The following is a 12,724-nucleotide window of genomic DNA, read 5'->3' as shown; positions in this document are numbered from 1 at the left end:
TATTTATTTTTAGCTAATAAGAATTAAAATTATAACATTTCAAATGAATAAATTTAAAAAATTTATATTTAATACAACTAAATAATTGGTAATATATATATATATATTAAAGGAGAAGTAATAATTGGTGGAAGTGATGTTATTCTATTCACAATAAATTATATCAATAGATGTAAAAAAATGTTGCATCTATAACCTTACATCCTTAGTAAAATAATGATGATCATGTCATTAAAGAAATAGGAAACTTTAATAGGAGAAAAAAATAGGGGAAGTTCTCTATAACAAGCTTCATATCATATAAAATTACTAGAAAATAAAAGTTAATTTTTTTTTTAATATATACATCAATAGTTGGGGGTGGGAGGATTTGAACTCGGATGTCTTGGACATCCATTGGAGGCACCAAAAGATACCAATTAAGCTATAAGGTACTTCGTAAATTACTCTTTTTAATTCTTCTATCATTCACTAAATTATACAACTTCAGAAAAATTACAACCATAGATAAAGATCATTATCGCATGTCCATAGTCTTGCTTTGTAGGGGTCTATTCCATGATGAATACTATTTTATCATCAAGTTAAGACACTAATTATTTTTTGAAGTAAGCAAGATTCAAACTAAGTGTGCGTTTGGGTGGAGATGAAAAATTAAAATTATTTCACTATTCAATTTATTTTTGCTACTATTCATGGGCCTCACTGCCCTTTTTGGCACTATTCATGGGCCCATTAAACTATTTCAACTAACTTTTACTTTTATCTATAGTACGTTCAACAATAAATTTTCAATTTCAACAAAATAAACGGTATCCAAACACACCCTAAAGTTCTTTTTTACAACTATTCCATAATACGAACAGAGCCTACTGAAAGTGAGAATGAGAGAGAGATGATGTATTCTTCTCAAGTTCAATAACTACATCATCTAAGTTGATGCTTCTTCCCTTCAAAAACTTGGAGTACCATTTTGCAGAAAGCTTGGGATATCTTTTCAAATCCGGGTCATCTAAATCCACATAGTTTATGCCATAGCTTGATCCATAGCCATCCAATAACTCAAATACATCCAGGAAAGCCCATACGAAGTACCCTCTTGTGTTTGATCCATTCCTTAAAACAAACAAAAAAATGAAGGAACAGGAAATTCAATTACTTGAGATTTTTTAAAAATAAAAAAGGCTATACGCATCTATCATATCAAATCAACAATTTGAATAGAGGTGTAGAAGGGCTCTGATACAACATAGTTCTATTTCACACGAGGAGCCCAAAAAAAATTGTTTATATTAATATTTTAAGTACTTGGATTTCATCAAATCAAATATTTTTTTCTTAACGAGATACAAATTTTTATGCAAATAGTTAAAACTCAAGCTGCAACTATGATTATCTATTGTCTATAGTCATAGTCTCATACTATAAATTATGATCGTGCATGCTGGAGCTTGACTAATGCTAAACTAGTCGGATGACTTTAAGCCATTAAAGGCCTTGGACCATACTGGTCATATGCTTATATTGGATATAATAGTTACTCTGCAAGTGTGGTGATAGTTCATTAGAAGACCATATTTGTCTCAAGTCGACCAAATTTTTTTTATGAACCTTCTGAATGGTTCCAAAACCATGACTTGAGCATTTGAGTGAATTCATGAAGGGCGATCTAGGCATTGCAAAAGATTTGACTGGCACCATTTTTTTTAGAAAACCTACAATGCCCTCATCCACCATCAGAAAATGGACCGCTACTTTAGGAAGCTTTTGTATTAACTCATGATGAGGATTAAATGTCACGACACAAGGTAAGCGCTAACTACATCTATAATACACCCTAAAGAATTAATCAAGTTACATTTAGGATTCATCATCATGAGTCATATAGCACAGATGGACCTAGTAAACATTTATTGAGGGACTCAACTCACACCTGTGAAACACACTCTATATAGTCAAATCCAATCCAATAGGTATAATCTAGGCTATCATAATCAAGTCTAGCATTTTTTTTCTTCGTTGTGTGTGTGTTGTCTCCATGTTTATCTTTTGGGAAAGAGAGAGGAGGGGGTACTTGCAAACAATGAAAGATCTTGATTTTATTTTGGACTACCACTTCCAATGGTGCTTTGCATCTTAAAAATCATTAAATTCCCTCCCGGAAATGAGTGGGGTTGAGACAGCAATATGGAAGACATACAATTAGGAAACATTAGCAAACGGGGAAGGGGGGGGGGGGGGGGAATATATCTATTATTCTACATTGTATTGAATATAGAAGTTGAACATCTGATCACATCTTTTTATTGAAAGAATGACCTGCTGTAAGCCCAATATATGTTGGACTTGGCCCCCACAATGGTCATAGAAGGAATTTTAGAATCCAATTAATGGTCCTTTGCTAGGAAAGGTTTGAATGAAGTATGCATACCTCAATGCATCAAGCACACCTCCAATGTATGCATGCATAAAATTCACCCTTGCAATGTCGTCCAATGTTGAATTTCTTTGCATCCGCTGACCTAACAAGACGTCCCATACCAAGTTTGACCAATTAGAAATAAAACATGATGAAAACATTGAAAAGACATTGCGTGATGAGCATTACAACCCAACCCTACCCTACCTAACCCCCCAAATGCCAACATGACAAATCATACCATGCAGGAACCACTGGTTCACCATGAAAATACTTATAATAAGATGGTGGAAATATTCTTGATTATTTCCTGCAATGCCACAGCTATCCCAGAGGTAGGGAACATGCAGCAACCATGGCTCAGTCCCATGATTGATGCAAGATTGTAAACCATCTAATGGATTTACAAGACCAACAAAATTCATGGTTGCAATGATTCAAAAATCCAGCTACTTGCTTGTTCAACATGATTCATCTATTGAGACTTCATTTGAGATGGGGGAACAGATTTGTATATGGTAAATTAACTTGCTAAGTTTTCTAGCTGTCCCAGAGTTTAAGGTTTCCTCCAAGAGTCCACTTCCAAGAGAAAAATCCAAGTAAAAAAAAAGGAAGAAAAACAAAGAAACAAAAAGGTGTGTCATGGTTAAAGGGGCAACTAGTTAAGTGTGTGTGTGTGTGTGTGTGTGAGAGAGAGAGAGAGAGAGAGAGACCATTTTCATAAATGTAGATAGGAGGGTTTCCATAAACTTGCTTGAAAAATTCCAGCACTGCTTGCAGATACCAGGGCATAATAGGTAACTGAGTAAAATAAGGCTGATTAGTGAAGGGTAAATGATACAAACCAACTCAATCATATGTCCACGCAGAAAAAAATTGCCTAATCTGTAGTTTATTTTTCAAATCTCACCTCAAATGCTGATGGGCTATCCTGAATTTCTGCAACAATCATAAAATCAGAGTTATTTTTGTTCATCTTTCATAAATTACAAAGACTAGCAGAGGTTTATCTGAAATGAAAGACTCAATTGGTGAAGTACATGAAAAGCAGTGTAATACATGACAATTTTTAAAGGGCTGGCATGTGGAACTAGAAAGAAATTAAACCACGGGGAAAAACTAACTCAGTGGACTTGACACAATCATTCATTGAAAACAGTTCTTAATTTGTAATAACAATAGGTAAAGAAACTTACGGATTAGCTCTATTGCTGCATCCATGAGGAAGTCTCTATATGCCATCTTCAGACTGTTGGAGTTGTCTTTGACATACATATTGTTGTAATGTACTATCCCTATGAAGTCAAATGAACCCTTTACCTGTTTGGATTCATGATCTGTGAAGACTGGCATTCTAGCCCCCACATTTTGCTTCATTATATTGGGATAGTCTCCAAAAACCAAGGGATCTAGAAACCTGCAATACAGAGCAGGTGCACTATAGTAAGAAGCTTTGAATAATCAAGTCTCATTTCAACATAAACTTTATTAGAGGAATGATCATCTCCCCCCTATTATTGCCATTCTTTTGGCCCACACAGGATGGACATTAACATAGGCAGAATTAGAATGAGATAAAATGAAGTTCAACATGTAGAGGCACCATGATCTAAACAAGAAATGGAGAATGGAGAAGAGAAAAAAGGGTATCATGTCTAGGATTTATTATTTACCAGCCATATTGGAATGCAATGGCCCTTTGGGTTGCAATTGCATCTTCTTTTGTGTCCGTCAGAGGAACAAACCCCCACATATAAATGCTGAGACCTATAAATCCATGGTGTTTTTCCTGCATCATAACATGGGCTCTAATATCCATAAACATTTTCCTTCACAAATAAATTTCTTTGTATATTAAAATTACGAAGGGAAATCATATATTTATATCAAATATTTACTAACTAAAAGTTTAAACTGAAGGCATAGCTAGGACTAAATTGGGATCCTGGAGCAGGATATTGTTTCTTGATGACTCTAGTGTAACATATGGTGACAATATTGACGCATTGATACACAACAAATACATGTGCTTAATGGAAATTTTCAAATGATACCTTGTACTTCTTCTGGTACAATCTTGCAGCTGAAGCATGTGCCAACAAGATATGATGAGCTGCCATGTATGGCTCAGTTGAAGAGTTACCTCTAGAGCAATATCCAAATGGAGGAGAACATCGCTGAGGTGGCACAAATCCTAAGTCATAACCTCCTGTGACGAACACATTGGGCTCATTAATGGTAGTCCAGTAAGAAACCCTATCTCCAAATTCTCTGAAGCAAACCTCTGCATATTCTGTGAAGTCTCCCCTGCATCAAGATATAAATAATTCAATCATACTGACCACCCTATGCTGCACTTGGCATGAAAACTTTCTCCTAAGCACAGAAGGCAATTTTTAACTAACAAGAGTTAAGAAATATACACTATCTTTCGACTAACCCATCCTCCATACTCATCTTCAAGTGCCTGAGGAAGATCATAATTGTTTAATGTAACATGTGGTTGGATCCCTGCAGGATCAAGAGACAGCAAAATTTAGAAGGAAAAAAAAAATTCCAAGGCATGGTTAGCTCAGCAATTTGGGAATGCTAAGCAAACTGGATTATATTAGCTTATGATGGAAATTTGGCTTTAACCATGGTTGACTAGTTCATTGATGAGATTGTTGTAATATTGTAAACCCTTTGGATTGATGGGCCCTCTTCCATCTGAAAGAAAAAACACGTGCACACAATTACTTGAATGTAATGGCTCTTTTATAATTAATAGACCATACTTGGGTGATCATACTTGGGATAAGTCTTGACCATGAGATGGAAAATCTATAGGCATCAAGGCCTGTGTCCACCATGAGTTGCACATCTTCCTGCAAGGGATACAAGAAAATTTGTGATTCAAACAAAATGAAGATGGTATTTGTTGCTTCTTTTCCTTTTTTATAATCATTAGAAGTTATATCATGAAAGGAACAATTTCTTTCTTTCGTGAATCATTCATACTAAAGACTTATTGATCAAGGCATACACACCTTATATTTATGATACCCATCACATGCCACATCTCCAGTTGCTCCATGAGCTTTCCCTGAAATTTTGAGAAGAAAATTTTTATGATTATGTAATTTTTCCTATATATATAAATATATCTTTACTATCATCAGTCTGCCAAATTAATGAATCTCCACCAAGTGTGGATTCAGACACAAGGGCTCAATGTTCTTGGACCTTTGGCAGCTTGATTTTTTTTCCTTTTATTCTTTTTTTCAGTGCCCACAGTGCAGAAAGTTATGTTAATTCATATTCAAACTTTAACAATTGAAAACATTGATGACCACCCCCATGATAAAGGAGCAGGGACTAGTGGACTAATAAAATATGCCCATCTTTAGATAATTACATATGCAACTTGATTTATTTCATACAAATTAATGGCATTTGTTTTGGCTTTCAAACCATAAAAATACATATCTATATAATATCTAAAATTTGAAGGGTAGCATTTAATGTTACTACACTCCTATTGAGCCGTAGTGTTTTGGTCCACTTTTGTCCAATCCATTTATGTGCACTTACTTAAGAATGATTAAAAACAGGTTTTGGTTGAAATTACCTATTCTAAATCCAAATTTATTAAAAATATAGATCTCAACACAGATGCCAAAGTATGACAAAGATTTGAAGATCAAGGAAAGTAAACTGTTCTAAATATATTTGAAGAGGGTAAAAGAGCAATGGTCATCAAGAACACGTTTTAAAATACTCTCTGATATCTAAACAACTTTTGAACTACAAAATCAAATGAGAAAATACTAGTGTATGTATTCTAAATTGTTCGGGAAACAACTCAAAAATGTATTGGCAAACTAAATAGTGTCAGAATGATCTATTCATGCCAAACTTTAAAATATGGAAAAGAAAAAGAAATAAGGGTGCTCTAATTACTAAAATAAATGAAGTGCCCAAATGAATCAACATCTTAATATAAAAAATTTATGTAAAATAAAACAAACTAAGAATAAAAGAACACACTGACCAGCGTGAGCATATGTATCCCAAATGCTTGGAGTCCTCCCATCTTTGTTTGCTGCTCCCTCCACCTTTTTTTATATCAATGGATATATAAGTACGTAATTTTAAGAAGAAGAAAAAAAACAAAACAAAGCATAAGCATATACATCAGACTTTACATACAAACCTATTCGAGTTTAAAAGAGAGAAGAAAATAAAGCCTCAATTAGTCAAGTTGGGGAAGATTGACTAAAAAAGTTAGTACATCTACCAACTAGGAAAGCTTACAACAGTCAGATAATTTAAATATGGATATTTCAAGTTCAAAAGCGCTAGCCTAAACTGAAAATGACACACAAGATCTGTCATGGTCTTTGGAGTCAAGGATATGGTTTTTTTTTTTACTTCAGATTAAGATTCTCTAAATTTATTAAAGCTTCCATGAAGTTTTTAAACCATTCATGATTAAATAAATTATTCATATTTTGCCTTCTTATCAATATCCTAAATGGATACTAAAATATTACTGGTCTATATTTAAATTTTGATGACGTGAAAAAAACTGAGCAATTCAATTTTCTATGAATGATTAAGATTTTAAGAACTTTGGAATTAATAAAAAGGTGTGAGCTTTGGTACTAAGAAGTGAGAACTTTGTGTACTCAATATGACCTTCTTCATCGTGGAGTTGCCAAGAACTCAGGTCTAGAGCATTTCACTCACCCTCAATGAACACATTCATAAAAATCATTGGTTAACAATTCAACATAAATTCTCTTTTTCTTTTTTTCTAATTTTAGCTCAAAATATGGGCTTGGGTCTTCATAGTTTATAGCCAACAACAAGATTTAGAATTTAGACACCATGCAAAAAGCAAAGATTAACTGACCTGATAAGCTGAGGTGCCTGAACCAAAAACAAAGCCAGGTGGAAAGTCATCCCTACTAAATTCACGTGAGCTAGGGACTCCCACTGAGAAATTCAGCATAAAGATTAGCAAGAAAAAGAGCCTCAACATTTTCCAGCTTAATGCTTTTTTAGCTTTCACTTGTATAATAAACTATAAAGTCGTTCTTTCTGGTTTTTATTTCTCAGAGAGAGAGAGAACAAAATCATTTGGAGCCTCTGAATGATGATAATTTATTTACGTCCAGACAAATGTGTTACCTTAATTAATGGATTAAACATTTGCCACGTGGGCTTCCCAGAACTCAGGCATGCACAGCACGACAATAAGACATATAAGAATATAGGACAGAAACCATCGTCGATTTGGCTTTCCCAAAGTCCACAATGTCGTTTAAGTAATTGAATTGAATTGGTGGCGGTTTTTAATTCTACTTAGGCTAACCAAACCTTTTTTTTTTTGTTAAATAGGAATTTTCTTAAAGCCAAAAAGGCTAACCAGAAACAGTGTAACATAGATACAAAACAAACCAGCTAAAAGTTTGTGGATTACAAAAGGAACAATATCAAAATGTACAAAAATCTATATCATTGTTGTTTGCCCCTTTTTGTCAAAATATCAACACCCAAATTTCCTTCACGGTGAGTAACAAGGTCCACTTCTCTAGCTGTCTAGCATGTGGTTGGATAACAAGAAAATTGTCACTTAAAGGCTAAAAGTCACATTCTACAATTAGGAGGGAAATGCTAAGGTCATGAAACTTCAGACCATCTCTGATGACCAAAGCTTAGCAGCTAAGGAGATGACTAGACTTATTTTCCTTGAGAACCCTTCTACCCAATTTATCTTTTTTGATCTATGATTAGACCAGACTGCAATTTATAGAAGTATATCTTACATTGGTTGATCATTACAAAATGAATTCTTCTCTTTTAAAAGAGAAAAGTAGCAAAAACAAATTCATAAAATAGTTTCTAATTAACAAAGAAGATAAGAATTGGTACCTTGCTAATTGTCTATCTCTTATTACATAACCTTACTAAATTGGTTTTACATAAAATAGTTTTTATTCTTTGAAATGAGCTGACACTATACTTTTTGTAAAATGATCCATAACGCGTTTTTCCGCCCCCTCTTAGTAAGCTTCACTTTCCAGAAACCAATTATACTTTGCCATTTGCCATGTATTACAAAATTCAAGAGTTTTTCCGTCATAAACGTAATGAAGAGAGTACACTTGTTTTGATGAGTCCAAATTTGCAATAGGCTAGAACAAAGAAAGAACTCAAGCTAATCAAGATCTGACAGTTCACTTTAAGCCAATGGAACAACGAAGGAAAGCTTCTTCTTCTTCTTTTTCTCAATTTTAAAAGTTATGGGTGGTGCTCATAGGGCAGTTCCAATGTGGACAGTGATTTCTCTGTCATTATCGCATAGAGGGTAATAGTCTACATTGTACAGCGATAATTTTCCTATAGTGGAGAAGAATGAAGATGCCTAATAGCTAATCTATCATGACCTAAACAAAGAAAGGTTTTCAAAGGTGAAATAGCATCCACACAATAGATCCAATGATCATTGGACCAAATGATGGGAGAGTAGACCCCTCTCAAGTGCTAGGTGGTAAGCATTGCTTGACTGTGGAACTGTATATCGAAAATTTGCCATTTTGGGATTGAATCCAGCTGATTTATTTAAGATCGTAAGTAGTGTAAAAAGATATTCTCTATCAATCCTACTTGCCTTGTTGAGTAATTCAGATGTTAATGTACGCATAATTTTACATGGATTTTTTTTCCACATCTCTCTCATATACATTTCACCTGAGCCCCACCATAGAACAAGGGGCCTTTCATTGAATAAGTTGAATTGAAATGATTAACCATCTTGTGATTGTTTTTTTCTTGTATTTTTTCACGTGGGCTTGGTGATACGGATTACCAAACCAAAGCTCAATTAAAATATCAGATTGCATAATTATTGAAATATCCAAGATTCAAAGCTCTCTCTCCCCTGTAGGAGTCTTCTTCTCTCTCATACAGTAAGAGTTTTCTCTCTCTCATCTGGGTAAGAGCTTACTTCCTCCCTTAAAAGCTTCTTGAAGGGTTTTTCTTGGACAACACCATTTTTTCTAAAAGTGGTTGTAGCCCTTTTTTTTTTCTGGTTGTGGCCGAATGGATCAAGAAGTAGTGAATAGTTTAGGAAAGTTGAAGCTTACAAAAGAAGAAGAAGAAGATATTGTTCTTGCCGATAGTAACGGCTCTGAAATTTTTGAAGAATGCTCTTTGAGCTTATTTGGGCGATTACTTTCAGATCGTCATCAAAATCTAAGAGCTTTAAAGAACACTTTAAAGGCAGCATGGAAGATGGGTTCTGATTTGAGAATTGTGGAAGTGGGGAATAACATTTTGCAATTTAAATTTGGTTCAAGATGCCAGTTAGAGTGGGTTGAAAAAAGTGGCCCTTGGAATTTTGACAACAACCTTCTCCTTCTTTGTCGGTGGAGGAAAGGCTTAACATCAAAAAATATTAGATTTTCCCATTCTCCTTTCTGGGTGCAGATTTGGGGGCTGCCATTTGAGAATATGACTGAAGCTATTGGGAAGGATATTGGTAGCAAGATCGGAAGGGTGTTAGAAGTTGACAAGAGGGCTATGCTAGCAGATCAAGCTAAATTTTTAAGAATTAGAGTTGAAGTGCAGATTGATAAGCCTCTCCGTAGAGGGGGGGGTATATTAAGAATGATGAAGGTGGAAGATTTTGGGTTGATTTTAGGTATGAGAGGCTGCATACCTTCTATTATAGATGTGGAATACTTGGACATGATGAAAAACATTGTCAAGCAAGTTCATTGGAGCATTTGTTAGGAAGGCAATATGGTGAATGGTTGAAAGTTGGTGGAGTTCTAAAAGTTGGAGGTGAAGAGGAAAAGCTGAAGGAGCAACCTGTGACTGAAAAAGGATGCTCGGCCTCTATGGTGGTGAACGGTGGAACTAATGAAGAGGGTGTGGCTGGCAGCCGGAGATTGCCTGAGCTGGTAGTTGGCGGTAGAACTGAGAAAGAGGATGGTACAGTGATCATGGAAGAGGCAGCTCCCTTGGACATGGCGAAGAGTCCTGTCACGTCTAATCATGGGGAACAAGGAGAGCAGGTCAACTGGAAAAAGGGAGTGCCAGAAGCTTCGGACAATGAGCTGGAGCGGGCTGCACATGAAGGACTGAACGGCATTAGAACTAATTTGGTCAAGAATGAAAGGAATGGGACTGAGTCTAGTCGGCAAGGAGTTAGTAAGGTGTATGGGCCGGTTTTGAGTGAGGTTGGAAAGTTAAGCCCATTAAGAATAAAAGAAACAGAGGGCTTAAGTGGGGAGAAAAGGGATGGGCCAGTTTTAAAAGAAATTAAAGGTTTTAAGCCCGTAAGTCAAAAAGAAAAAGAATGCTCTAGTGTGGAAAGGACATAACCACTTAGCCCAAACCGTGTGCTCAGACAAGGATTTAGAGGAAGAATTAAAACAATAGCAAGGGAAAAGGGAAAGGCCCAAGAGGTGGTGCAGTCTGAACAAGCCCAAGAGGTAAGTAAAAAAAGAAAAGTTTATGATGAAATGTCTTTTATTTCTGATAAAAAAGTCCAGAAACGTTTATGTAAAGGGGAACAGGAAGGGGGTGTTATTTTATTTGCTGAAACGGCGGTGACTGCAGAGCAGCACCACCTAGACAAATGATTGCATTAGGATGGAACTGCCGGGGGCTTGGGAACCCCCAGTCAATTCGTGTGTTGTGCGAGCTTGTGCAACGTTGGAAGCCCAAAATTGTCTTCTTGTCGAAGACAAAGATAGAGAAGTGTTGTATGGAAAAGGAGAAATTTAAAATTGGTTTGTTGAATGGTTTAATTGTTCCTAGTATGGGGAGGAGTGGGGGATTAGCTATGTTATGGAGTAGGGAGATAAAGGTGGAAGTTCAAGGCTATTCAAGAAATTATAATGATGCAGTGGTGACTGACCCGGAATCAGGTTTTAAGTGGCGTATTACCAGTTTCTACGAAAATCCTGAAACTCATTGTAGAAAAGAATCATGGGATCTTTTGAGAAGCCTTAGCCAAAAGTATCAACTTCACTAGTTATGCTTTGGTGATTTTAATGAAATAGTATCGATGGAAGAGAAATTGGGTGGGGTGCAAAGGTCTCAAAGGCAGATGGAGGATTTTAGAGATGCAATACACCAATGTGGGTTCAAGGATCTTGGGTTTATTGGTCTTGAGTTTACTTGGTGTAATATGCAAGAAGGTGAAAGCAGAATGTATTTAAGACTGGATGGAGCTTCAGCTACTCCTGATTGGGTTGATCATTATAAAGAGGTTAAGGTGCATCATTTGGTGGAATCCACATCTGACCACTGTGCTTTGCTTATATATGATGCCAATGTTGTTCAAAAGTATCCTAATAGACGTAGATTCCTATTCGAAACTATGTGGACAAGAAGGTAGGAATGCAAAGATATTATCCAAGAAGTCTAGGATGGTAGCCAAGAATTAAATTCTCCTATGGGGATAGCTGCTAGATTGAGTTGTTGTGCTAAAAACCTATCTAGATGGAACAAAATGGTGTATGGGCAAATTCCAAAGCAAATTCAAGAGAAAAGGGAGACTCTGAAGAATCTGGTTTGTAGAGATAGAAATGGCAGCTTGGGCGGTGAAATCAATATATTAAGAAAGGAGATTAATGAGTTATTGGATAGTGAAGAAATTAAGTGGCATCAGAGATCAAAGGTGCAATGGTTAGGCCTTGGGGATCGAAACACGAAATACTTCCACACTGGGGCTTCATATAGAAGAAGGAAAAATACTATCAGTTATATAATGGATGGAAATGGAAATTGGCATGATTCCATTGATGGTATTGCGGAAGTGGCAGTGTCATATTTTAAAATTTTATATTCTTCTTCCTACCCGACTCGCATTTCGGAAGTTCTTGATACTATTCCAGCTAAAGTCACGGAGGAAATGAATCAGCTCCTTATTCAAGAATTCACAAGGGAGGAAGTTGAGATAGCGCTAAATCAGATACATCCAACAAAGGCCCCAGGTCCAGATGGTATGTCTGCTATTTTCTTTCAAAAATATTGGGGTATTGTTGGTAATTATGTCATATGCATGGTCTTAAATGTTCTTAATTCTAATATGTCTATGGTAGAGATTAATAAAACAAACATCACTTTGGTGCCAAAAATAAATAAATAAAACCCCCACAAAAATGACAGATTTTAGACCTATAAGTCTTTGCAATGTTGTTTATAAACTCATATCAACAGTGTTAGCAAATCGTCTTAAAATTATCCTTCTTCAAATTATATCTGAAAATCAAAGTGCGTTTCTATCTGGAAGATTAATTACTG

General features: G+C 35.6%; 2 protein-coding genes across 2 annotated transcripts; one reads left to right on the top strand and one right to left on the bottom strand.

Annotated features, from left to right (window-relative positions):
* Positions 1 to 771: 771 nt before the first annotated feature.
* Positions 772 to 7,541, bottom strand: LOC115972633 (hydroxyisourate hydrolase-like). Its single transcript, XM_031092968.1, has 13 exons — positions 7,317 to 7,541; positions 6,453 to 6,516; positions 5,449 to 5,504; positions 5,211 to 5,286; positions 5,057 to 5,128; positions 4,843 to 4,930; positions 4,474 to 4,726; positions 4,093 to 4,208; positions 3,616 to 3,836; positions 3,330 to 3,358; positions 3,133 to 3,220; positions 2,432 to 2,522; positions 772 to 1,116 (listed from the first exon to the last, which is right to left on the bottom strand). The coding sequence occupies exons 1-13, from the start codon at positions 7,443 to 7,445 to the stop codon at positions 870 to 872; spliced, it is 1,530 nt and encodes a 509-aa protein (XP_030948828.1). The 5' UTR covers positions 7,446 to 7,541; the 3' UTR covers positions 772 to 869.
* Positions 7,542 to 9,508: 1,967 nt separating this feature from the next.
* On the top strand, positions 9,509 to 11,055 carry LOC115970489. The gene is made up of 3 exons (XM_031090119.1): positions 9,509 to 10,109; positions 10,202 to 10,749; positions 10,966 to 11,055. The coding sequence occupies exons 1-3, from the start codon at positions 9,509 to 9,511 to the stop codon at positions 11,053 to 11,055; spliced, it is 1,239 nt and encodes a 412-aa protein (XP_030945979.1).
* Positions 11,056 to 12,724: the final 1,669 nt, after the last annotated feature.

Source organism: Quercus lobata, chromosome 12 (assembly GCF_001633185.2).
Source record: "Quercus lobata isolate SW786 chromosome 12, ValleyOak3.0 Primary Assembly, whole genome shotgun sequence".
In the NCBI taxonomy this organism is placed as follows: domain Eukaryota; kingdom Viridiplantae; phylum Streptophyta; class Magnoliopsida; order Fagales; family Fagaceae; genus Quercus; species Quercus lobata.
The sequence above is the reverse complement of the archived record's forward strand: the minus strand, read 5'-3'. Positions and strand labels throughout refer to the sequence as shown.

Coding starts and splice junctions, on each gene's coding strand:
- LOC115972633 (XM_031092968.1), bottom strand. CDS start 7,445: ATGTTGAGGCTCTTTTTCTTGCTAATCTTTATGCTGAATTTCTCAGTG. Junction 4,727..4,842: donor TGGGTTAGTCGAAAGATAGT/GTATATTTCTTA, acceptor ATCTTGATGCAG/GGGAGACTTCACAGAATATG. Junction 3,221..3,329: donor ATAGCCCATCAGCATTTGAG/GTGAGATTTGAA, acceptor TATTTTACTCAG/TTACCTATTATGCCCTGGTA.
- LOC115970489 (XM_031090119.1), top strand. CDS start 9,509: ATGGATCAAGAAGTAGTGAATAGTTTAGGAAAGTTGAAGCTTACAAAA. Junction 10,110..10,201: donor AGATTTTGGGTTGATTTTAG/GTATGAGAGGCT, acceptor AGCATTTGTTAG/GAAGGCAATATGGTGAATGG. Junction 10,750..10,965: donor AAATTAAAGGTTTTAAGCCC/GTAAGTCAAAAA, acceptor AAAAAAGTCCAG/AAACGTTTATGTAAAGGGGA.